Below are 26,392 nucleotides of genomic sequence, written 5' to 3' on the forward strand. Positions count from 1 at the left end.
TAAAACACCAAAAATTTATTCAGGGAATTAAATGGAAAAAATACCCTTGTAGAACAATCTAGCGTAATTTTGTTTTGTTTTCCAAAAACTCGAAGAAATACAGTTAGGCGACCGTAATATATACTTTATATTCCATAGTTGGGGGTTACAGGATCTGAAAATGTCATTCTGTGCTTCAGTACAATTGAAAATAAATAGATTTGTTGCTCATTCTTCCTCAAGGCAGTTAAATAAACTCATGCAAACCCAATGTGCCCCTGCTTGCTGACGCTCCTGAGGTTGGTCCCTTGCTCGGCATTCTGGAACAACCCAAACCTAGAATCTCTGACCCCCAGGCTTGGCAAAGGGCATCCAGACCCTCACTCCAATCCCTCTGGGAAGACCTGGGACCCACATCCTCTCTCCATCAAACTTGGTCCAGGATGCCCTCCAGGACCAAATGGTTCAGGAGAGACTCTTAACCTAGGGAGGACTGAGGCAAATTTTCCTCTCTGCTGTGCCCATGATACTGGGGAGCAGATAAATACATTTATTTCTCTAGGCATCTATAGGGTATGGTTTGTACAACATTGAAATTAGCATGAGAAAGGAAGAAAGTCAGGGTTGTTTCTTTAGCGGAAACGTAGCAGCGAGGTGTGAGGGAGAGAGGGGTGGGAAGGTGAGGTGGTGCTCTCTGTGAAGAAAGATTGGAGAGCCCCAGCCTGGCTGAGTCTGGCTCTGGGGAGGATCTCTAGCCTCCCCACCCCCAGGTCCAGACTGCTGTCTGGACCTGAGATGTTGGCTTATCATAGTTACAAGGACTGCTGGGGTTTGGCTCCGTATAGACACAAGACAGGACAGTGGGCCAAATGAACAGCCAGGCTCTGGAGTGGGAAGTAGGCAGCAGGGATGGTGGGGGGTTAAGGCAACATACGTGCACGCCCTGGTGGAGAGGGAAGATGGGGGCAGCCATGGTCTGGGGGCTGGGGGTGGGGGAACAGCCATTGGCAAGCAGGGCCTCTTGGATTGTTTGCACAGCCATCCTTCAGGCTGGTGGGCCCTCAGTGCAATCCCTGCTCAGGATCAACCCCCTCCCCATGCCCAATCCCATGCAACCTGAAACCTCTTAAATTACCTGAAGCCAAAAACCTAGCATAAGGGAAAGGATATTTAAAGTGCTATGGTTTGATATATGTGGTGAGTGAGGGGAAAGGACATAGCCCCCACCTGGGTGCACCCATAGTGGTGGGAGCTGTGAATTTGGTGACCCCTACTGGTGAAGGGAACTGGGGAAATTCTCAACCTGTCACTTCTGAGCACCATGGCCTCTAAGGACAAACACCATTAGGGGAAGCAGAGCTAGGAACCAAGAAGCAGAGAGGAGGGAGGGCACAGCTTCCTGCTAGCCACCTTTCTCCTTGGCTCCTCCATCATCTCCAAGTGGGGCATTTCTTCCAAGTCAGAACTGGGTCAGATCTGTTTCAGAGGAAGGACTCAGGCCCTGGGGTGAACCACAGCCACTACAAACAGCTCCTTGGCATCATTCCCAGAGAAGTGATTTACAAACCTTCCATCTCACATCTCTCCCCCATTTTCTTCCCCATCTCACCCCCAGGGCTACTGACAACCTTGGAGAAAGGCGATCCTCAATCAGGATGACTTGCAGACTTTTGGGGCAGGAGACGGGGGAGCGGGCATTGTGCCTATCTTGGCTTCTCCATCAGGGGGTTGATTATTCCAGGCAGGAGGTTTGGTCCCATTCTAACAGTAGGGCAGATATCCCTGGCACTGCCCCACCCTCTGTTGGCCACTGGGTAGCCCCCTAGAGCAGGTGAATACCCAGTATTGCAGATCTGGGCTTCTTTACCAAGAGGTCCAGACTAATACTTAACTCTCCTTAAGCGGTCAGGGGCTCAAAGAAGGAAGCACATTGATGTCTGATAGCCATCACAGCTAGGGCAGCATGAGCTAGGGACACATTTCCCCCACTGTTCCCTGACAATATTGCCCCCCGACCTGATACACAGGGCCTGGCAGTAGGCAACTGCTCCTTGGAATCTGAGTCCTTTCTCCCTGGCCCCTCAAAGTCCTCAAGGGGCCTCATCCTGAGTGAGTCCTTTGAAAGGAGTTGGCCTTCTGTTTGAGGGGCACCGACAGTCTTTCCCTACTTGGCATCCCGCTCTGGCCAAGAGAGGCTTGGGAAAAGCGTAGATGCAGCTGAGTGCAAGCGGCATACGGCAGCCAGCTGGGGCACCCCAACAGGGGGGCAATAGCCAGAGGCCGTGGGGCTCCATGGGGGGCGGAGGGCTGAGCTAGCGCAGTGGTACCGACAAAGATGGAGGCTGGTCCTGGGGTTCAGCCGCCCGCTGTTCCCGCATCCTCGGCTGCAGGCTCCAATCTGCCCCCTGGGGGGAGGCCGCAGCAGGAAGAGAAATGGAGGAGAGGCAAGTCAGGCAAGAGACCACGCCATGGGGCAACTGGCCACCACTGACCAAAGGCAGCAGGGAAAGCCCTGGGCTGGGAGCCAAAGACTGGGCTTCAAATGCCCGCTGGCACAGCCTGTGCCACCTGGGACAAGTCAATTGATTTCCTAGGGTCTTAGATCTTATAGGTTCTCTGTAAAATGAAAGGATTAGCCTGGGTATCCTCTAAGGGCCCTCCCAGCTCTGACAGTCCCTGTTCTCAGGACCCTCCCAGCCCTGACTTCCTCTGTTCTAAGACCCCTCCCAGCCCTGACATTCCCTGTTCTCAGGCCCCTTCCAGCCCTGACATTCCCAGTTCTCAGGACCCTCCCAGCCCTGACTTCCTCTGTTCTAAGACCCCTCCCAGCCCTGACATTCCCTGTTCTCAGGCCCCTTCCAGCCCTGACATTCCCAGTTCTCAGGCCCCTTCCAGCCCTGACATTCCCTGTTCTAAGACCCCTTCCAGCCCTGACATTCCCAGTTCTCAGGACCCTCCCAGCCCTGACTTCCTCTGTTCTAAGACCCCTCCAAGTTCTGACATTCCCTGTTTTACGCTAAGGGCTCTAAGTCTGTGTCCAAGAACCCCCTTGGGGTCTATGGATAGATTTCAGCGGGGGGGAGGGGTCTGTGAATCTGGATAAGAATAAAATGACATCTTTACTTTCACTGATCTGTAACTGACATGTAGTGTTTTCCTCAGTTATGAATGTAGGCATGGCTAATATGGAATCAGGTTTTGCATGATCTCACATATATAATTGAAAACAAATTGCCTTCTCAAGGAGGGGGAGGGGGAAGGGAGGGAGAGAAATTGGAACTCAATTTTTTTTTTAAAATCATTGTTAAAAAAATTTACATGTAATTGGGAAATCTTAACAAAATAAATAAAAAGTCTTAAAAACTATGAATATAAGCAGCCAACATTATTCTGAGGAGAGGTCCATAGGCTCCAGCTGACTGCCGAAGGGGTCTGGGACACAAAAAAGGCTACGAATTCCTGTTCTAGGGTTTTTCCATGCTCTGACATTCTTTCTAGTCGAAGACCCACCTGCCCACCTCCAGTTCTAACATCCTCAGTTCTAAGGTCCTTTCCAGTTCTCACAGTCTATGTTCTAAAGTCCCTGCAGTTCTGACATCCTCTGTTCCAAGTTCCTTTCCAGTTCTCAGGGTCTATGTTCTAGAGTCCCGCTAGCTCTGACATCCTCTGTTCTGAGGTTAGTTCCAGTTCTCCTGCTCTAAAGTCCCTCCAGTGATAACATTTTGTCCCAATATAGTATAAAGTGTGGTTGCACAGCCTATCTGGTCCCTCCTCATAGGTTCATCAGCAGGCTGGACCATCCTCATCTGGCAAGAAGGGACATCTCTTAGCCCATTCACCAGTAAGGTCTTGGTTTGGGGCACCATTACTGTAAGACATCTGTGTAGCAGCTCCAGCCTCAGTGCTTTGAGATCTCATTATTAAGAAAGACGATTCCATCTACCAGCTTTACTGGGGAATCCTTTTCCCCTCTCAGGCCCTCACTTTCCCTCCTCTGTCACAGCAGATGCAATCTAAGGTCTCTTCCAGCCCTAAACCTGGGGTCTTCTCTCTCAGTCCTGTGATGTCTTCCACGAAACTGACTGAGACCAGCCTACCAAGCAGATCATGTCCCCATGGTGTGGGAGAATTGTAAACCCTAGGGATAGTTTAAGTCAGGGCCAAGGGGAGGGGACAGGGGTCTCCACTTCCTTGTCTACTAGAATGATCCCCACCTCCACTTTTCTTCTTCCTGGGGAGACAGGAATCTCTTAGACCAGGGTCTCTAGCTAATCTTTTCCATGGGGTCACTCACCTCTCTACACTGGCTCTTTCAAAGGACCAGCAGGGGCGGGGGGGGGGGGGGGGGGACGGGGGGGACGGGACCTAAATGGCAATGATTAGTGTTCTCTGGTGTTTGGAGGACAATTGGAGACCTCTCTCTCTCTCTCTCCCTTCCTCCTCTCTGCTACACACACACACAGACACACAGACACACACACGCCCCATCAAGCCTCCCTTAGTCCTAACCCACCCTCATGCTATGAGACTCTCAGGAAGCTTTATCTTGTTACAGAGTCTCCACTCAGACCTCCTTCCATAACAGCCTTCCCAGGAGCTTGAAGTGGCCAACAGAGTGGAAAGAATGTTTCTGCCCCAGGAGCCAAAGTACCTGGATTCAAATTCTAGCTCTGCTGCTTATTAGCTCTGCAACCTTGGGCAGATCTGGTTCAATGCCTTGATTTTATAGATAGGGACACAGAGGCTCACCGAGGGGGAGGGAATCTGGCCAAAGTCACATGACTCCTGGTTCCAAAGCCAGGGCTGCTGCCCCCACCTCCTGCCTCCTTGGAGCTTTGTGCTCTGCATGGCTGGATCTGGACCATTCCTGGGATCCCAGCGCTCCACTGGGCTCTCCAGCGCTCCACTAGGCTCTCCAGCAAGGCAGGAGAGCCAAGGTGCCCAGGCTGGGGAGCTCCTCCCTTAGGCTCTATCCACAGCTGACTGCCTGGCCCCGGGAATCCTGCAGGCTTCTCCTCATCCTCTCCATATGCCAAGTCCACTCTGACTGTACCTGGCAGCAGCTAAGGGGCAGGACCTCTGGAGACCAGGTGAAAGTCAGCCAAAGACTCGGTCACTGAGGCAAGGCCACAAGGTCCCTCAGGCCTCCCAGGGAGATGCCACGGGGGCAGAGCATGCTTGGCTGCCTTTAGACAACTCTACTAACAGCCATGTCTAGCCACCCTCTGGACTCTTAGTGGCACACCAGCTTTGAGGCCTTGGACCCAGCCCTGTCTAGGCTTCAGTTTCTCCATTTGTAAGAAAAGAAAGTTTTTAAAGGATTACAAGGCTGAGCATTTGAAAAGACATCCAAGATAATATAATTCAAATGCTCATTTGACAGAGAAGGAAACTGAGGCCCAAAGAGGGAAAATACACAAAAAAATAGCCAAGCATCTACAGGGTTAGATTAGTTGATCTCAAAGGTCTGGTCCTTCAAGTTCTGACACCCAGTAATTCCTCAAGCCTGACAACTGGGCTTTTGGCATCCACGCTAGATTGAGGCCTCTCTGAGGGACTCTCAAACACATTCTTCCATGGGTGGGAGAAGGGGTAGACCACAGACCTGGCTGTCATCTTGGGTAGGGATGACTATCCCTATTCCCAGTCCCCATTATAGAAACATAACTGGCTGGTGTTTCACCCACTGGTCAACTGAAGTCTTGGGGAGAGAGAGACAGAGGAAGGTAGAGGGAGGGAGGGAAGGAGGGAGTAAGGGAGGGAGTAAGGGAGTAAGGGAGGAAGGAAGGGAGGAAGGAAGGAAGGAAGGAAGGAAAGCTTGTGAAGCTAAATCTAGGCTGGGGAAAAAGACAACTCATTAATAGGCAGAAGTTGGGGGTGTTTCATGTGCCCAAACCAAGGGAATTTGCTGGAGCATCTGGGTGCCTGCCAATGGTTCATGGCCAAGGGTTCTAGATACTGCAACTTTGGGTCCTTTGGTTAAGTAAAAGAGGATTCAGTCCTCCAGCCTTGATGGGGGGACCTCAAAGGTTCATTCAGAAAGTGCATGGATTATATGGGGCCTCTCTCTTTTTAAAAATAAAATTATATAAAACCAAAAAAATAAAATAAAAATGAAATAACCCACATAGAAGCAAATGATGAGAATGCTCTTCTCATTGGAGTAAATCTGAGCATCTCCTTGACCCAAACTCCTGAGCTGACCAATCTGTCACCTAACGGTTTTTAATGGCAAAAAGTGGGTCCTGGGGTTATCATTTCTGCTGGGGGCCTAGAGAGGTCAGGGTAGAGATAAGGCGGTGAACCCACCCTACTTTATTCACATGGGTCTATGATTCCCAAGGTTAATTAACTAATAGTTCCACTTCCATCAACCCACCCAGGAATAGAAATATGGAGAATTAAGGCTTCAAGTAACAACAAGTCCCCACAGTCATAAGCACAGTTGTCCCCCCACCACATTATACAGTTAATACAAGGTATGGACAAATGACGGATTCTAGAAGACCAGAGAACAGGGACAACAGAATCATTTGCTTGGTGGGGGGGTCATGGGGGGAGCCCACGCACAGAGAGATTAGAGACCCAGACTATTGCTACTCATCCTGGAAAAATCCACACACACCCCTCTTGTCACACATGGCACAGAAGGATTCGGCAAATCCAGAAAAGAACATTATTCTCCCCCTTCTCAAAGTTGAGAAATGGAGGCATTTGGAAGTCTTGGAGGGAGAAGAGAGAGGAGGTGGGGGAAGGAAGGAGGGAAAGCTTGGGAAGCTAGATATAATAATGACCAAGGCTGGGGAAAAGGCAACTCGTTAACAGCAACAGGAAATTGGCGGTGTTTCGTGCGCCAAGCCCAGGGGGATTCACTGGAGCATCGGGGTGCCTGCCAATGGTTTGTGGCCAAGGGTTCTAGATATTGCAACTTTGGGTCCTTTTGTAGATGTTGGTATCAGGCATGCGTCCACCAAGGCTACCAGCTCTGGGAAGATTGAGACCATTGACTGGCATCTTCATGCCAGTCAGACCACAGAGAATTCTAGAGACCGCATGGGCTGAGGCATGACCCCAGTAGGATTTCATTCAAGTTGAACCAGCCTATACTCTTCAGACCACCATTTACCCCAGAGCCAAGAGGAGGAGACATGTGGTGGTGCCCTGCGCATACTTAACTCTTCACTTATTGTCAAAGCAAGGGGACAGGGTGCTTAGGAAAGTACAGGAAAGGTCTCCAGCAGAAGGTAGGTGGGTGTTCACTTCATCACCGGAAAAGAGCCTCTGTTCCCTCAGCTTTCCATATGGCAACTTTGGCTCCTACGATGACCTGGTGCAAAGAGCTAGCGAGGGGGTTTCAGCAAGACTGGGGAGGGGGCACACACTCAGCTGGCATCTTGGGCACATAGCTGGCAAGCAGTTTCTGCATAGTTTCAGTGAGGGATGTGCCTTCTTTCTCACGTTGGTCAACTGAGCACAGAGGTCTTTTATGCTCCTCTCTCTCTCTAAGAGCGTTGATGGGAACAAAAGAAATTTCCTTTGGATCCTTAATGGAATCACCCCACCCCCATATTTGTGGTCAAGCCTAATGAGGTATGTGTGCTCTGCCTGGAAAAATTCAAAGTAAAGTTGATGAGCTCGGTCCAAAGTGGAAAAAAAGTCTCATGTGAACAAAGAAAGGGGAGTCTCAGCCAAGTAGGAAAGTCAGCTCTTCAGATGTGGTGGAACCCCAAGCCACCGGCACGACCCAGTCAGGTGATCCCATAGGACAGGATGCTTGGCCTCACTGCTTCCCATTCCTCAGATCAAGCGATGGCATTGGGATGGTGCTTTGATGGAGGCTGGGCTGAGAGAACCAGGAGAAACGCAGGGCCTTGAGTTAAAGCCATCCCTTCTGGGAGATCCCACACTTCTGGACAAGATGACTTCTTGAACTTGGGGTCTTCCTGGGATCCATCTTTCTCTTATCCACACCCATCCATCTACAGCCACAATCATCTCATGAGGCTGTTAGGGAGAGGACTGCAGAGCCCAGGGACACGGACACACACTTGTTGGATGAGAAAGGTTTTTGTTTGGACCCATCTTCAGAGCAGCATAGTAAACATGAGCCTCCACAAGCTCATGTTAGCCGAGAGGCTCACCAGCTCTCCCGGAGACAGATGTGTGATGTCCAGGCCTGCTGTGCACCCTGGGAAATGAGCTAGATCTGGCACAGAATCTCAAAATGGCACCCAAATCAGAGCATCTTTTGGGATGAAGCGATGCTCATGCCACACAAGGGCGCCTCCTCTTCTGACGCTCCCAGGCAGTCTATTCTCAGACTGTTCATTCCACTCCTTTGGAGGTGCTGGAAGGGGGAAAAGGTGGACAAAGGTGGACTTGTAGGGAAGGAGAGGGAGAAAGACAGGAAAAACAGCAAGCCCCCAGGTGGCATCAACTTGACTTTCCATCTTCAGGCTGCCATAGGTCACAAGGCCAGGATAAGGGAGGCTCCCTCTTCACACTGAGATTTCATACGTGGTTCCACCTACTCCAGACACCTTTTTAACATTTGTGTGCCTGCTAGGGCTTCCAGGGACCCCCTGGTTGCTGGTCACAGGCCCCAATCTGGGAAGGCCTTTAGACTGTCCATTCAGAATACTCTGAGGGGTCTTCAGCAGCACATGCTCCCTGTGGGAAAAGAAACACATACACATACACACACACACACACACACGTGAACACACAGAGGCTTGACACAACATTTTAGCAGCCAAGCATCTACTCCCTCTCCTTCCCATTCCTCCCCACCAGGGCCCTGAAATGGGATGCCTCTGCTGACATGGTCAGGAGCCACAAGGACAACCAAGGGGACGAGACGGGGCAGGGAAGAGGACACTGACAAGGACTACACGCTGCTGGGACCCAGGGCCAAACACTGGTGGGAAAGGCTGGCCCACTCCCCCCTCACCCCCAAACTCTCCTATTTCCTTCTAAGAAGCTGATGGTACTCCTGCACCATTAACAGCTCAACCCTCCCCCTTCAGCCAGAATCCTGGGGAGTTTATAGAAGGCACTTTTCTTTCTGGGATGGAATCCCAAAGTAGGGAGAAAGGTGGGTGGGGATTGAGCCCAGGGTCTGTTGCCTTTTAAAGTTCCAAGGACAAGCCAGCACTAGAAGAAGAGTTTTGTTGAACTTTAGTGGAAAAGATGTCATGAGAGGAAAGGAAAAGAATCTGGGAATCTGGACACAGGGGGAAAGAGTCTTGGGTTTGGAGTGAGGGGTCCTGATCTTCAATTCTGCTTCTGCTACCTAAGAGCTGGTGACCTTGGGGAAATCCCTTCCTTTCTCTGGGCTTATACAAGGAAAGAGTTGCGTTAGAGGATGTCCAAGACTCTCTCCACTTCTAGATCCCATCGTTCCAATCCTATCATTAATACGGACTTGCTCCTGGACCCTGCTCAAGTATCTCTTGGCTTCTCTGGACCTCTCCTTCCCCATCTACAGAATGAAAGGGCCACCAGCCAGAAGGGGACAATACAGGGAAAGAACATGGATTCTGGGGGCTAACGCCTGCCTCCAGTCTCTCTTCGGACGCTGTTTCACCGAGCAGCCTTGGGCAACCAGGAGCAGTTCACACAACGGAGAGTCAGTAAAACAGGGGTCAGAGCAGGTCGCTCCCAGCCCGTGGGGCTAGGATCTCCATGACCCCCATGTCAAATTCCATCCTGCTCAAGCCTAGAGGTGCTCTCCCTCTATGCAGCACTAGGGGGTGCTATGGGCACACAATGGGCAGGAACTCAGAGAAGGCAGGTGAGCTCAAAGCCTCAGATAGTAAGTCAGGAGGGCTGGGGCAGTGGCTAATCACACGCCCAAGAACAGAAGCCCCCGGGATATCCCAATCACATTTCCCTAGCCCTCAGGAGAGGCTCGGAGGGCCCCACTTCTCTAGTCCTAGGGCAAGACTCTCCTCTATAATGAATACTAGACTCAGTTGGCCTTGGAGTCAGAGGAGCTGAGTACAAATCCTGCCTCAGACACTTACTGCCTTTGTGATTTTGGGAAACTCCCCTAACTCCCCTTGGTCTCAGACTCCTCATCTGCAAAATGAGGAGGCTGGATTACGGTTAGGGGTTAAGAATCTCTAGACTCATCTTTCCGTACTCAAATCTGGCCTCAGCCATTTACTAGCTGGGGGACTCTGGGCAAGTCACGTCACCCTGTTTGCCTCAGTTTCCCCATCCATAAAATGGACTGGCAAATCACTGCAGTATGTCTGCCAAGAAAACCCCAGATGGGGTCAGGAAGAGTTAGATGTGACTAGACAACAACAATGGAGAATCTTTGAGGTCACTTCTAGATCCAAGACTATAATCCTAGGCAGAAACTAATTTTACTCCAGTGAGTAAAATATTACTCATAATTATACTAGCCCACGCTGTCCAGAATTATCTAATTTGTTCCTTACAACAAGCCCAGCAGAAGGTACATGCTGTTATTAACTCCGTTTGACAAATAAAGGAAACTGAGGCTGAAAGAACGGAGTGGCTTGCCCACAGAGCAGTAATTGTCTATGGTGGGATTTGAACTTAAGGCTTCCTTGACTCCCAGAATAACCTAGCAGCCCATTTTCTGGCAGGATGGCTCCAAGTGTTAAGAAGGTTTCTTTAGATTGAACCCAGAGTTTTCCGCCTGCACCTCCCTCCATGGCCTCCAGAGCCAAGTAGAATGAGTTGGATCTGTCCTCTCTATGACAATTCTTCCCTGCTGTAGACCCCTATGGGGCATCACCTTCCTCATTCCTCCAGCTTATCACTGAATGAGGAGTCCTCACTATCTAGGCCAGACATTGGTGAGGTAGATACGCCCAAAAGTCAGTTGGCCAGCTGGCATTCGCTAAGTGCCTACTGTGTGCTGGGCACCTTCCAAAGAAGGATGACCAGAACAGAAAAGAGTAGAAAAATCACACCAATCCCAACTTGAAGGAGCTGGGAATGATGAGCCCCAAGAAAAGAATCACCTTATATGGAGATCATGTAATCCATCCCGTTATTATACTGTTGGGGAAACTGAGGCTATGGAGAGGATAAGTGATTGCCCATGAAGGAAGACAGAAGTGGGGACGTGATTCTAGTCTTCAGGGACCTTCCGTTGAGATGGAGAATAGCTTTGTTCTGCCTGGTCCCAGAGGACAGAATTAAGAGAAATGTGGGACATGGTGGAGGAAGGAGGGGATTTCGGGGGACAGATTGATGTGGCACAAAAACTTCATGATAAGGAGATTCGTCCCAAAGTGAATCAGGCTGCCTCAGGAGGTAGTGAACTCCCCATCACTGGAGGTCTCCAAGCAGAAGCTGGATGACTTCTTGTCAGGGATATTGTAGAAAATACTCCTATCCCGGAATAGATCAGACTTTCTGGTGTCTAGCTCTGGGTTTCTGGGACTCTCCCATATCACCCAATCGTTTCTAGAGCCTTCCTCTTCATCCCCTATTACTCAGATGCCTCCTGCCACTCTCTCTTCCTTTACCCTGTCTCCCATGATGAAATGGCCTCACTCCTGACCAAGACAAATGCTTGGTCAGCCTGCTTCCCTTCCCTGTCATGCCCACTCTGTCACTACTAGCTCATCTCCTAGTGCCCACAAACATGCCCATGTCTCCACCATCCTGAAAAAAAATTCCCTTGGTCCTTCCATTCCCACTAATTATCCTCCTACATCTCTTTTGCCTGCCATAGCTAAATAGGGGCCACCATTTTCCCTCCTCTCTCACTAACCCCTTATAATATAGCTTCCGATCTCATCATTCCCCCAAAACTGCTGTCTCCAAAGTGACCAATGATCTAGCTACCAGATTCTGTGGCCTTTCCTCCCTCCTCATTCCCCTCAGCCCCTCTTGCAGCCTTGGAAACTGTCCATCACTCTCTCCTGTTGGAGCCTCTCTTCTCTCTGACTGCTTCTCCTCTGTCTCCTTTGCTGGATCCTCCTCCAGATCACACCCTCTCACTGTGGGTGTCCCCCAGGGTCCTGTCCCAGGGTCCTGTCCCTCTTCTCTTTCTCCTAGATCCTACTTCACTGGGTGATCTCATCAGCTTCCATGGATTTAATGACCATTTCTGGCCTAATGACTCTCAAATCTACCTGTCCTGCCCCAGTTTTTCTTCCCATCTCCAATCTCTCACCTCCAGCTGGATGTCAAGGAAAACTCAGAAAAAAATCTGAAACTCAACATGTCCAAAGCAGAACTCATCATCTTTCCTCCTAACTCCCCTCCCACCTCCTTATTACTGGAGAGGGCACTGGTCCCTCAGGCTCCCAACCCAGGAGTCCTCCTGGACTCTGCACTTTCTCTCATTCCCCATGTCCAAGTGTGGCCAAGGTATGTTGATGTCACCTTTGCAGAGAGCAATATGCCTCTCAGATATGTCCCCGTTTGTCTTCTGACCCTGCCCCCACCCTGCTGCAGGCCCTCAGCAGCTGTCCCCTGGACTACTGGCATAGCGGCTGGGGGTGGGGAGAGTCTGTGTGCCACTCCAGTGCAGCCTCCATTCAGCCTCCAAAGTGATCTCTCTATAGCAAAGATCTGACCATGTCACCCCCTCCTCAAACTTCAGTGGCTCCCTATGGCCCCCAGGAGCAAATACAAAGTGCTCTGGATAGCCTTCAAAGTCTCTGATAACTTACTTTTCTAATCTCTTTACACTTTATGCCTTCTCTTGTTCCACGTACAAGACGCTCCATCTTTTGACCCTGGGCATTTTCTCAGGTTGGAATATTCTCCCTGCTGCACCTCTGACCATTGACATCCCTGGCCTTCCTACAGGAAGCCTTCCCCAACCCCTCTTCATTCCAGTTATCTTCCCTTTATCATATTCTCCTGTTTATCCTGTCTATAACATGCCTTGAAAATGTTTGTTTGCATCTTGCCTCCTCCCTTAAATTGTAGGCTCCTTGGGGGCAGCGACTATAGCTTGCCTCTCCTATGCCCAGTGTTTTGCATAATACGTGGCACACAGTAGGTGCCTGATAAATGTTTATTGAAATGAAATTGGTGGGTAGAAAAAGGGGTGAAAACTTAAGTACAGTATCGTGCTCCTCTCTAGGTCCCCCCCTTAAAGTTAGATCAGCTCTCAAAATGGGAGCAGACTTTGTGTCTTTCCAAGATTGGCTTTGGGTATGGAAAGGGGCAGGACAGAGAGCGGGGGAAAGGTCCGTTCTTGGAAAAAAAAAAGATGTGTATGTGTGTGTGAGAGAGAGAGTGTGTGTGTGTGTCTGTGTGAGAGAGAGACTGTACTGTGTGTGCGTAAGAGATAAAGTATATGTATTATGTGTATGTGTGTGAGAGAACGTATTATGAGTGTGTATGTGAGAGAGATGGAGAAAGTGTATGCGTATTGTCTGTGTGAGAGTGTATCGTGTGTGAGTGTGTGCGTGTGTCTGTGTGTGTGTGTATGAAAGAGACAGAGACAGAGTATTGTCTGTGTGTAATTATGTGTGTGTGAGTGTATTGTGTGTGAGTAAGTGTAGCGGGGGAGGAAGGAAGAGGGAGAGGGAGAAAGTATGTGAGTGAGTGAGTGAGTGAGTGAGTGAGTGTGTGTGTGTGTGTGTGTGTGTGTGTGTGTGTGTGTGATCAGATCAGGAGGAATCAGGTTCCATTATGATTATTTGAGAGGTAGGGAGGAAACCAACTTAGGATTTCATCAGGAAAAGAAATTTCCTGCCCAGGAGTCTTCTATTTCTAAGGCCCTTTCCTTGCGGAAACTCCCTCTCCCAAAGCAGGTGAGCACCTGTTCTCTGACTGACCATCTTGGGGAGTTTCCTATAATGCCGAGATGAGAAGCTGCTTGCCCAGGGTCACACAGTCAGTGGGTGTCAGAGCAGAACTGGAAGCCAGGTCTTCCTGACTACAGGGCTTCCTCTCCCTAAAGAGAAGGGGCAGCTGACGCCAAGGGAATGGGTTTCCTTTCTGGCTCTGCCCAGACATGGCCGAAGCCTAGAGATGGTCATGGCAGTGTCTGGGAATTGGACCAGAGACTTGGAGCATTGTGGCCTGGAGGGGTGAGTTTGCTGAGCTGCTCAGCCTGGCCCAGGGAATCTTTTACTGCCCCTGCTGGCCTCACTGTTACATATTATTTCTGAGTATTATAGTTTATTCTTCCCTTGTGAAGAGATCCCAGACACAGCACTAATGTGGTCTGGAGAGGGTGGCAGAGGGGGTAAAGAAAAGGAGGGGGAAGCAATGAGCCCCAGGGAGGGTGGAGCAGCAGCAGCAGAAGGGGGAGCACAGATTGACAGACCCTGCTGTGCCCCAGGCAGGCACTAAGCTGCAGGCCCAGAAGGACCAGTTCTTCAGGGTCCTGAGGCAGGCAGGGCCCCGGCTTGCAGAGCATGTCAGACCAGGGCACTGGGCAGCTGAGGCCAGAGGGTCAGGGTGCCTCAGGACAGTGTCCCAGAAGGCCTGGATCCTCAGCATTGCCTCTACTCCCCTACCCCAGGGAGCTGAGGGTCCTATTTTGAACAGTCCACTACAAAGCCAAAGCCGGGTCCTGGGAGGGCGGGAGTAGGGGCCACTGAATGAGGCAGCAGAGAAGAGAGCCCTCCATGAGGACCCCAGGCAGCACTTACCTTTGAACTCCTAGTGGGGGCGGCTCTGTGATTTCCACAGTATTAATAAATGAGACGGCCTTAGGGCCTCCATAAGAAGGCGACCTTGGCATCCCGGAGGGGGAAGGTGGGACTTGGTGGCTCGGGGACATGTAGGGACCCCCGGCCCCCCGGCCCTGCAGAGTCTGGTGGCTCTGAACGTTATTATTGGCCAAGTCAGCCTGAAGGGAGGTGGTGGAAGTCCTCGGGGCACGCGCCATGACCCCCGAGAGTGAGGACAGAGATGACTGCAGCAAGGGGCTCCTGGCGCCAAAGCCGCCACTGGCCGACGTCAGGTTCTCCCGGGAGCCACAGGGCAGGGCCAGGCTGCGGGGGTCGTCAGACGACAGCGTGCTGACCTGCTGGAGGCTGTAGGAACTGGGGGTGTCATAGACGCCAGAGTCGCCAAACACCGAGTCCGGGTGCGAGTGCAGGAGCTTCTCCCGCTCCTCCATCTCTTTGCGTTCCTGGATGGAAGCCATGATGGTCTTGGAGAGGTTGTCGTAGCGCACTGGCGAAGGGTCCCGGGGGTGCGAGCTGGGGGCGCCTCCGCCCAGAACTGGGCTGAAGCTGCGGGGCCCCGGCCGCTGCAGCTCCCCCCCACGCAGGTGGCACATCTTGGCCGACAGGTAGGGCGAGTGGTAGCCCGCCGAGCTGACCACCGAGTGGGCCGGACACTTGCGGCCGGCTGGAGACATGGGGTTCAACAGGCTGTCATAGGATAGGCTGCTGTTGCGGTTGGACAGGGAGTTGGGAGAAAAGATGGTCTTGTATGGGGTTGGGGGGGCTCCTTCGGGTTTCAGAGGATGGAGGGCGACTTGGTCTGTCCCCTGCCTGCCAGCAGACTTCAGGCTCAAGGACCTGGAGTTGGCAGCGTAGGAATCCATGTGGAGCGGGGATGACTGATAGGTCTTGTGAAGGGCACTCCGGTGGTAGTCAGGAAGATCCAAATTGGGCTCTGACTGGTAGTCGAGGGTCCCACCATCGTCCTCCCCCAGGCTGCCATCCTGAAGAGTGATCTGGGAGACAGCAAGAGGAGCTCAGAGCCCAGCCCAGCTTCCCCACTCCCACAGGAAGGCTCAGAAAGAGACCCACTGCTTCCCCACAAGAGATGGCACAGCCAGTGGAAAGGGCTGAGATCTCATCTCTGCCACTTCAAAGATGAATGACCCTGGGAGGCTCACCTCTCCTCCCTGGTGGCCTCAGTTCCTCTCTATAAGAGGAAGTGATTAGACTTGGAGGAGCCTCTCTATTCTGATATTTCATGTTCTGTTCCAAGGCCCCGCCCAGCTCTGACATTCCATGTCCTAAAGCCCCCCAGCCCTGATATTCCATATTCTAAGGAGTCTTTCATCTCTGATATTCTATGATTCTGAAAGATCCAGGCAAAGTATTATGAGGAGATGACAGAGATGCTCCCACCCTGCCCAGCCCAAAATACATATTCCACCAAGGAGGGGAGTTCAGAAAAGTCTGAGCCAATTCCTCACCTGGTCAGCCGTGGCATGGTAGTGAATCTTGGAATTATTGGTGAAGCCCGGCCGATACTTGTACATGGCAGGAGTTGGGGGGCTGGTCAGCTTAGGGGATAGGCCACCCTCTGGGGAGAAAGACAGACAGACTCAGGCACCAAGGTCAGGAATCCTTGTGGGCCTCCAGGAGGTGGGGCCTGAAGGGGATACCAACATGGTGGGCCCTGCAGGGCAGAGGAGGCTGCTAATTGGGGGAGCCTGCTTTAAGGCTGGTATTACTCACTGGGGTTTTCAGGACTGGCCGCAGCGCAAGCATGCTCTGGCCCCCAGCTTCTCAAACACCGATCTCCTCATCCTATAGGCTTTCTCTAGGCAATCGGCTCCCTTCCTCTTTCACCTTTTAGTCTCCCTTTCTCCCTCTCTACTTCTCCCTTTCTCCCCTTCTCTTTCCCTCCCTCTCCTTCCTTTCTCCCTCTTCTTTACCTTTCCTTCCCTAGCCTCATGTTATCACCTCTTCCTTTTTCTCATTCTCCCTTCCTCCCCTCCTTTGCCTTTTCCTCGCTTCCCCCCACTTCCTCCCTTCTTTTCCTTTCCTTCTCTCTTTCTCCTTCTTCCTTCCTTCTCCCTTGTTCTCCCCCTCTCCCATCCTTGGTGTCTATCATGTCTCCCAAAGAGTTACCTAACTCTGGCCCAGACAGGCACAGCCTAGCGTTACTCACCATCACTGCTCCCCTGGAGCTCAGTGTACTTGCCGGGTTCTCCCTTGGGGGGTAGGGGAGGTTGCAGGTCCAGAGACTTTTCATCCAGCCCTCCCAGGCTAATCTTGGACTGAATCAGAGAGTTAGTGGTCAGAGGCCCCAGTCAGACTGCGCAACCCTTTGCCCTCCCCACAGAAAAGCCCAAGGGGCTGGGGGCACCTGGGAAGGCCCCCTCTTCTGGGCATTCCATGCTCACCTGACATCCCTTGGACTTTGGGTATGAGTGCTGCCATCTTCCAACCCTTCCCCTCCCCAAGATGGGCTTGCTCTACCCCCGGCTTCTCTGGCCTCCACTCCCCATCCTAGTCTCAAAAGAAGAGGAATACATGCACGCCATTATCCCAGGGGAGGCTCACAGTAACCCTTTGAGGAAAACAAGCCATAATTATTTGTACCTATTTTACAGATGAGACAACTGAGTTTCTCAGAAGGGAAAGTCCCCTGTCCAAGGTCAGACAAGACTGAAACCCAGGCCCTGGGCTCCCAAGTCAGTTCCTTTTCCACATCAGCTAGTGAGTTTCTGTCCCAGAGCTCCCAGTCATAGGCCCAGGGGGACAGGCCTGGACCCTGCCTCACCTTGCTGCGACTCAAGGTGGCCTGGATTCCATTGTCACTGACCTTCACAGAAACCTGTCTGTCGGAGAGATCAGGTCGCAGAAATGGGGGTTTCACACTCACAGCCAGCCTCAACTTGGGCTCTGCCACATACCTGGAAGGGTCAGATAGCAGACTGGTGGGAATGGCACCTACTTGCCCTGCCCCCCCCATCTTCAATGGGGATGAGCCAAGGAGAGCTGCGCCTAGTAAGGGAGGAAGGGGATGATGGGTTCATAAGATTTGGAGCTGAAAGGGGCTTCAGGAACCTAGAACTCTAACATCAGAGCTAGAATGGACTTCTTCTAGTGCAAGCCTGTTGCTTTACAGGGAAGGCTCAAGGACTTGCCCAGGGTCATATGGGTAGTAAGTAGCAGAGCCAGGATCTGAACTCAGATCTCATGACCTGAGAGTTCTATGTTCTTTCCACTCCAGCAGGCTGCTTCCATGATTCTTATCTAAAAAATGAAGGGATTGGTGTTGGATGGTCTTTGGGGTCCTTTTCAGGTTCTCATCTTCTCTTTCCGTCTCCAAAGGCACGAACCTTAGGCCTAGACTTATCCAGAGCCATGAAGGAAGAGCTGGGATACTAACAGATGTAAAATTCTACCTCTAGGGCTTTTTCTACTTTAAGAAGAGAATAAAGGCAGGAAAATCAGAAGATAAAGAAAGGAAGAAAAGATGGAGAGGAAAGAGGTTGGGGAGCAGTGTGGAAAAAGAGGAAAGAAGGAAGAGGGAGGAAAAAAAAGAAAGAGGCTGAGAAGAAGAGAGGAAAGACTAGGAAGGGGGAGGGAGAGAAGGGAGGGGAAAACCAGGAGAAAAGGGAGAGGATAGGCAGGTGGAGCCCTGGGCCAACTGAGATTTTCTGATTAGCCTCTGTGAGAATGGGCCTCATGGACAGGAAGGAAACGTTCCAAATGTTCCAGGAAGATGGAGCTGGGGGGCTCTGGAGATTTGCCTCCCCAGCAGCTCTACTACAGCCTAGCCTAAGGGGGGAGAAAAGGGGTACCTGAAGGCCAGAGCTGATCCTGGATGACAGATGACTCAGGCCAGAGCAGAGCAGGTGGGGGAGGGGAGTGGGGACCCATGGAGAGAGATGTGACAGGGAGTTGGGGTTGGGAGGGAGAGAGGAATTCAGGCCCAGCAACAGTCAAGCTCTCACTGCACCCACAGGCACAGGGACCCATCATTAGTCATCATTGGCTTTTCTGATAAGGTCTCTCTGTGTGGAGATCAGCAGCCAGGCCAAGGGCAAGTACAGGAAGGAAGTCCAGGAGCTCATTACCAAGACAGGCCTGTGCAGGAAAGGATGAGTGGATGGTGTGTGCACGTGGGGGTCTAGGATTCCGCATGTGAAGGTGCATTTGGGCAGTAGGATGTGAGCCTGTGTGTATGGGCCTGCATGCAATACAATTCCACTCATGCATGTAGGTGATTAAAGTGTGTGCTACGTTTCCATGTGGTTGTGGTCTATCTCTGCACCTGTCTGTGACCACAGAAGCCCCAAGGCAATCTGGCCACTGACCACGGACAGCACTCTTGGGCCATAGATTGGCCAGTCACTGACTGAGGGCCTCCAAGACCATGGACACGTAACCACAGTCAAAGATAACAGCAAGGCATCGTCCTAGGACTTTGAGCTGGAAGGAATCTCAGAACGCCTTCCTAAAAATCAGAGGTGTCCAAGAGTGAGTGCCATGGGCCACCTCAAAAGGGTGATGAGTTGCCCTCATTGAGAGTCATCTACCAGTGGTGGGAAAAATCACTTGCTGAGTGTGTTGTAGTGGGCATATTTTTTCAGCAGGTTGGACAGGTTGGCGGCTGAGGTCCCTTCTAGCTTGAAAATGTTGTGATGTAATTCTATCACTAGCTAGTCCAACACACTCATTTTACAGATGCAAGAAACTAAGAACCAGAGCAGGGAAGGGATGTGCCCAGAGCTACCAAGTTCATGGGATTATGGCACTACTGCTAGCTAAAGAGACCTCAGAGACCACTGAGCCCAACCCCTCCATTGTACAGACGAGAAAATTGAGGCCAAGGGAGATGGAGTGACTTGCCTTAGGCTGCACAGGTAATAAAGCATCACACACACAGATTCGAACCCAGGTCCCTGGGTTCTAGAGCCAATGCTTTCCCCCCTGGATCAATTAATAATAATGGCAGAACTAGAATTTGACACTGGGTCCTCAGATACTAAATCCAGTGTTCCTTAGAAGGCACAGAACGGCCAGTCGCCGACAGTGAGGGTCCAGAGGGCACAGACTCTGAGATTTCCTTCACCCACAGGGCACCTCGCCTCCTCCCCCTCCCCAGCACAAACAGAGCTCTATCTTACCTGGGTGCCAGTGGGCTACACAATACGTGCTCTACATTCCCATAGCATCCTCGAGTGAATGGATTAACGCCTCCACGGAACTTGCCTGTCACCTGTAAAAAGATTCAGCGCACATCCCCAACCCATTAGCTCTGAGTCTATGCTATTTTGTTTCTCTGAGATGCAGTTTGTTTCCTCATTTGTAAAATGGGGATAACAGTGGCACCTCCTTCCCAGGGCTTTTGGGAAGATCAAACGAGCAAATGCATGAAAAGTTTCAGGCAGCAAGAAATGCAAGTAGCAATGCTGATCGCCATCACAGGGAGGCTAGAGCTCGGGATGGAGAAGACCTCAGGGCTGAACTGGTCTGACTCCCTCATTTTACAGAGGAAGAAACAAGAGGAGGCATGGACATGGTGATGTGCTAATGTGCCCCTCAGGGTTACTCCTGAAGTGAACATTAGACGTGAGATCTGAACCCCATTCCTCTGACCCCAGAGTCAGGGGATTTTCTGATGATGAAGAGTAACATGGGGGAGCAGGGGCCTCTTTGAGGATCCCCAGAGATCAGGGTACCAAGTTTGCAAACTGGATGGGGGAGGCAGTCCTCAAGGAAGCTATGGCAAAATGAGATTATTTACACCCATTTTGCAGATGGGGATAGCTGAGACTCAGAGAGGAAAGCCCTTAGCATGACCATCCAAGCAGGCTTCTCTACCAGATAACTCCCCACAAGCATAATGCCCATTTATCTAACATTTTGGTGTCATGGAAAGGCCTGCAAAGTGCTTTCCTTGAGGGAGCCACTTGAGGGAAAATGTGCAAAGATTATCATCCCTATTTTACAAAATAGGCCAAGGAATGAGGTTGAGGATGGGGGGAACTTGCCCCTGATCACCCACCTCCTAAGAGCCTCCAAATCCAGGGTTATTTCCACTGGACCAGGCTACTTGATAACCACCCCCTTAACCTGACCTAGGTCCATACTCCTCCCTCCTCCTGCCTTTGGGACAATTCCTCTTCCCGGGTTCCTGTAGGCTGAGTCCCTACCTGCTCATTGGTGGTACGGCCCCGGGCCACCAGGACAATGTGGAAGCCAGTGAGGCCGATGACGGGAATGAAGAAGAGGCCAGCCACACACATGACGGCCATTCTGGGAAGTGTTAAGGTAAATGCTAGTGGGGGAAAGGGGAACCTTTGGGAAATACCCAAAACCAGGAGCCAGAACAGGCAGCTGACCTTATTGTCCCTGGGCTGGGAGTCAGTCCCTCCTAGCACCCGCTGGGGTCAGGGAGGAAAGGCCAATGGCTCACAGTTATCCTTGGCCAACTCTCCCAACCTCCTGGAGATGAGAAAGAGGGAGTGAGGATGAATGGGTAGAAGGAAGAAGGAAACTGAAGGAGGAAGAGAAGGAGGAAGAAGAAGGCAAGAGGAGGGGGAAGGAAAGAGGCAAAGGAAATGAGGGGAAGAAGGAAAGAAATGAGAGTGGGAAAGAAAAAAGGAGAGACAAGGGAAACTTTGAAAGGGAAGAAGGAGAGGAGGAAGGAAAGGATGGCAACAGAGAGGAGGAAGGGGGAGGGAGGAGAAAGGAGGGAGGGGGGGAGAGGAGAGAGAAGTGAGGCAGGCAGGATACGTGATGGCTGTGTGGGCTGCCCCTAGCTGGTCAGGGTGATGGAGGACAAAGACCATCCCAAAGGCAAAGACGCCAACCATGTGTGCGCTGAGCGACAGCAGAAAGAGGAAAAAGTATCTGTAGTTGCGTCTCCCGATGCAGTTGTTGACCCAGGGGCAATGATGGTCAAAGTCCTGCAAGGCAGAGAGAGAGAGAGAGAGAGAGAAGCAAGTCAGGCATGGCTAACCATGGGGCCATGACTCCTCCTCTAACCCACTAGCTCTCTCTCAGGTTTTAGGCCTTGGGCCATGGGCCTCAGGCTCTGGGGAGCTGAAGGAGCCTCTGAAAGGCAGCCCTGGGAAGGGCTGGAGCCTAGAATTTGCCATCAGGAAGGGCTGGATTCAAATTCTGCCTCTTCTGTTTACCAGCAAGGTACACAGCTGGCTGTGCCTCACTCAGCCTCATTGTCCTCATCTTATCCCCATAAGAGCAGTATCTACCCAACAGAGGCTCCAATGAGACCGCGTAGATGGTGTCCTGAGGGATCGCACCAGTGCCTGATGGTGGCAATAGTAATACAACTAGCAGTGAACCCCAAGACCAAGAGCTGGCAAGGACTTGAAGTAGTCACTGAATCCAGACCCCTGGCCCTGAGCATGTGGGAAGGGAGGAGAGTGGAGGTGAAGCCCTGAATATTCACCATCAGCAATAGAGTTGAAAATACCTACTCTGTACCAGGTACTGGGGATAAAAGACAAAAGAGAGACAGTCTCTGCTCTCAGGTCCTTTACCCTCTAAGAGAAAGTTTACCTACTGTGTTTACAGAACATGGAAACTGAGGCCCACAGAGCTTAAGTGACCAGCCCTAATCAAAGAGCAGTAAGGGTCAGAGTAGAAACTCAAAACCAAGTCTCCTGACTCCAGGGCTCCTTCCACTTTGGCAGGTGGCCCAGCAAAGGAAGAGTCAGTCTGTGGATACCCACTCTCCAGCTCAATGATCTCCAGAGAGTCAAGGGCACCTTCCTTTGGGCCAAGAAGAGATATAGTTTGGGGCAGGTTAAAGGGAGAGCTGGGCATGCTAGCTGGCCTTAAATATCTGGAAAGGCATCAAAGACCAGAACTAGGAGGAATGGGGAGAAGAGGAAAATTTGGGCTGTAGATAAGAGGAAAGTCCCTAATATTGGGGGCTGTCCAATAGCAGGAGAGGATCCTTTGAGATGCAGCACTCCTCTCTGAGAATTGCCCATCCCTGGAAGTCGCCAAGCTGTGGAGGCATGACCAATTCGTGAGAGCTTTTGTAGGGGAATGGGTCAGAGCAGATGGGCTTGACGGTCCCTTCCAACGCTGAGATTCAATCAATCAAGCACTTTATCAAGAACTGTGGTAGGCAGAAGGGAATAGAAACATGGGGATGAAACACTCTCTTCACATTCCAATGGGCTCATATCCTGCCTGAGAATACATATATACACATGAAACTCAATTCAAAAAGATATACAAGGTAACTAATCAAGGGGGTCACTAACAGATAAGGGGGAGAGGTCAATAAGCCTCCCTTAAGAGGAGCTTAAGCAGAGCTCTGAAGGAAACCAGAGATTCTAAGAGGCAGAGGTGGAGAAGGGAGTGACTTTCAGGCATAGACAATAGGCTGTGCAAAGATGTGGAGATGGAGTGTCATATGTGAGGAACACTAAGAGGGCTAACTGAAATGTCCTAGAGTATGTGGAGAAGAGAAATGTATCATAAGATTGAAAAGGTAGGCCAAGGCCAGATGGTGATGGGCCTTAAGTTACAAACAGGAGTTTGTATTTCACCTGACAAATGAATCTGATTTCATCTAGGACCCAGAGGGAACAGGGAGCCACCTTATTTCTTGAAGAAGGGAAGAGAACAGTGAAACTTACATTTTAGGAATAACATGTTAGTAGCTATATGGAAGAGATGAGAGAAAGGGGAGACCAGAAGTCTGCTACAATAGTCTGATGGACAGCTAGGTTGTGCCATAGTGCATACAGCACTGGGCCTGGAGTCAGGAAGACTCATCTTCCTGAGTTCAAATACGGCCTCAGACACTTACCAGCTGTATGACCCTAAATGATCTGGAGAAGGAAATGTCAAACCATTTCAGTATCTTTGCCAAGAAAACTTCAAATAGGGCCTGAAGAATTATGGACAGAGGTTTGCAGTATGGTGCAGGAGGCAGCAATAAAAAAACATCCCAAAGAAAAAGGAGAGCAAGACAGCAATGATGTCCGATGAGCCTTTACAAATAGCTGAGGAAAGAAGGAAAATAAAAGGGAAAGGAGAAAGGGAAAGATATAGCCAGCCGAATGCAGAATTCTGAAGAATAGCAAGAGGAGATAAGGTTTTCTTAAATGGGCAAAGAAGAGAAAATAGAAGAATACAACAGAATGGGAAAGACAAGAGATCTCTTCAAGAAAATTAGAAATACCAAGGGAACATCTCATACAAAAAAATGGGCATGATAAAAAGACCAAAATGGTAGGGATTTAACAGAAGCAGAAGAGATTAAGAAGAGGCAAAAAGAATGCACAAAATTATACAAGGAAGCTCTTAACATCCCTGATAACCACAATGGTGTACTACCTGATCAGACGTCCTAGAGAATGAAGTTGTGGGCCTTAGGAAGCATTGCTAACAGCCAGGCTAGTGGAGGTGATGGAATTCCAGCTGACCTATTTAAAATCCTTAAAGATGATGATGTTAAAGTGCTGCACTCAATATGCCAGCAAATTTGGAAAATTCAATAGTGGCTACTGGATTGGAAAAGATCAGTTTATGTCCCCATCCTAAAAAAGGGAAATGTCAAAGAAAGTTCATATTACTGAACAAGTGAGCTAATTTCAAATGCCAGTAAGATGATGTATAAGATTTTGCATGCTCGGTCTCAGCAATATGTGAATTACCAGAAAAGCAAGCTGGTTTTTGAAAAGGCAAAGGAACTAGCGACCAAATTGCCAACATTCACTGGATTACAAAGAAAACAAGGGAGTTCCAGAAAAACAATTACCTCTGCTTCACTGACAACACAAAAGCCTTTGATTGCTTGGATCACAACAAAATGTAGCAAGTACTCAAAAAGATGGGAGAAGCAAATCATCTTACCTGTCTCCTAAGGAACCTGTATGCAGGCCAAGAAGTAAAAGTTAAAACTGACCATGGAACAGCTGATTGGTTTAAGACTGGGAAACAAGTATGACAAGGCTATATATTGTCACCTTAACTTCTTTAACTTATATGCATAGTACAGCATGTGAAATACTAGGCTGGATGAATCAAAAGCTGGAATTAAGGTTGCTGGGAGAAATACCAATAATCTGAGATGTGCACTGTGATGGCAGAAAGTGGAGAAGACTTAAGAAGCCTCTTATTAAGGATGAAAGAGGAGCGAGCAAAAGTTGGCTTGAAACTTAACATCAAAAAACCAAGATCTTGGCAAATGGCCCCATCATTTCCTGTCAAACAGATTCAGAAGAAATGGAAGCAGGGTCAGATTTTATACTCTTGGGCTCAAAGATCACCACAGATGGTGACTGCAGCCATGAAGTTGCTCCTTGGAAGGAAAGCTATGGCAAATCTGCACAACAGACTGAAAAGCAGAGACTTCCCCTTTCCCACAAAGGTCTGTATAGTTAAAGCTATGGTTTTTCAAGTAGCAATGCATGGCTGTGAGAGTTGGACTGTTAAGGACCTGAATGCTACAAAATCAACACTTTCAAATTGTTGTGCTGGAGAAGATTTTGAGAGTCTCTTGGACAGCCAGGGGATCAGATCAGTCAATGCTTAAAGAAATCAATTCAGGCTATTCACTGGAAGGATAATGGCAATTTAAATGGGAAGATTTTTCCCATTCATTAATAGACCCATGTGACTTGCTTAAATCACCTGGAAGACTAAGTCACATTGGAAAAGACCTTGATGTTGGGAAAGATTGAAGACAAAAGGAACAGGGGATGGCAGAGGATGAGATGGATAGATAGTATCATGGAAACAATGAATATGAGTTTGGACAGTCTTGGGGAGATAGTGGAGGACAGAAGGACCTGGTGTGCTGTGGTCCATGGGGTCACAAAGAGTCAGACATAGCTAAACAACGACAACAGTAAGGCAAGAAGTGATGAGGGCCTCTGTCGGGCAGCCCCTGTGTGAACAGAGAATGAATAGGCATGTCTGAGACACGTCATGAAGGTAGAAATGAAAAGATAGAGTGTAAGAGAGAATGAGGAGTCAAGGATGGCCCCAAGGTGATCAGCCTGGGTGAACAGGAGAATGAACAACCGTAAGAGGAAAGTTTGGAAGAGGGGCAGGGTTTAGAGAATGATAACAAGTTCAGTTTGGGACATGGTGAGTTAGAGATGGTCAAGGGATAGAAATGTCCCATAGGCAGTGAAATCTGGACATTGCTCTACTGTGAGGGCCCCACCCCACCTGGCTTAGTGTCAGATCAGATCAGCAGACCAAGAGAAGAGCACAGCATGGAGTAAAGCCCCTCTCTTGGTTCATAACCACTAACATTGTCCAGAATTCCCTGGGAGAGCCAGTCGGGCTCACCCTAGTCCCTAGGTGCAGGACTCTCTGCTGGCTCTGACGCCTGTGGCATCAGGATCAGGAGACAGATTATTGAGCCTAGTCCATTCCCATCAGAGGCCACTGGGACTTCAGGGATCAAGTCAGTTGATCTAGAGCTCTAATACCTAAAATCATAGGATAGTGCCACTGGAAAGACCTTAGCTGATAGAATGAAAAGGTCAGAGCTGGGAGAGGCCTTATAACAAGGAATATCAGACCTGGGAGGAGCCTTAGAACAGGGGATGTCAGGGCTAGAAGAAGCCTGATAACAGGGTACGTAAGGACTGGGAGGGGTCTTAGAATAGGGAATGTCAGAGGTGGGAGGGTCCCTAGAACAGAGAAAGTGAGAGCAAGAGGAGAAAAGTCTTAGAACAGAGAACAGAGAATTTTTGAGCTGGAAAGGATGCTTAAGAGATGATTTAATCCAGTTCTCTCATTTTACAGAT

At 50.2% G+C, this 26,392-nt stretch overlaps 1 protein-coding gene across 3 annotated transcripts in view; it reads right to left on the minus strand.

The window, feature by feature from the left end:
- The window catches only part of ZDHHC8 (zDHHC palmitoyltransferase 8), a 77,441-nt gene continuing 51,049 nt past the window's right edge, over window positions 1-26,392 (minus strand). The window contains exons 4-11 of one of the 3 annotated variants that reach the window (XM_072599754.1): window positions 21,378-21,550; window positions 20,795-20,897; window positions 19,766-19,857; window positions 17,452-17,542; window positions 16,795-16,903; window positions 16,094-16,203; window positions 14,586-15,622; window positions 1-2,384 (exon numbers count right to left, since the gene is read on the minus strand). In XM_072599754.1, the coding sequence (XP_072455855.1) occupies window positions 2,144-2,384; window positions 14,586-15,622; window positions 16,094-16,203; window positions 16,795-16,903; window positions 17,452-17,542; window positions 19,766-19,857; window positions 20,795-20,897; window positions 21,378-21,550 (1,956 nt within the window). In that variant the 3' untranslated portion in view covers window positions 1-2,143. Of the gene's footprint in view, window positions 2,385-6,641; window positions 8,650-14,585; window positions 15,623-16,093; window positions 16,204-16,794; window positions 16,904-17,409; window positions 17,543-19,765; window positions 19,858-20,794; window positions 20,898-21,377; window positions 21,551-26,392 lie in introns of those variants that run through there. The other 2 variants (XM_072599753.1, XM_072599755.1) reach the window with 2 other exon arrangements.

This window comes from Notamacropus eugenii, chromosome 4 (genome assembly GCF_028372415.1).
Source record: "Notamacropus eugenii isolate mMacEug1 chromosome 4, mMacEug1.pri_v2, whole genome shotgun sequence".
Taxonomy (NCBI): Eukaryota; Metazoa; Chordata; class Mammalia; order Diprotodontia; family Macropodidae; genus Notamacropus; species Notamacropus eugenii.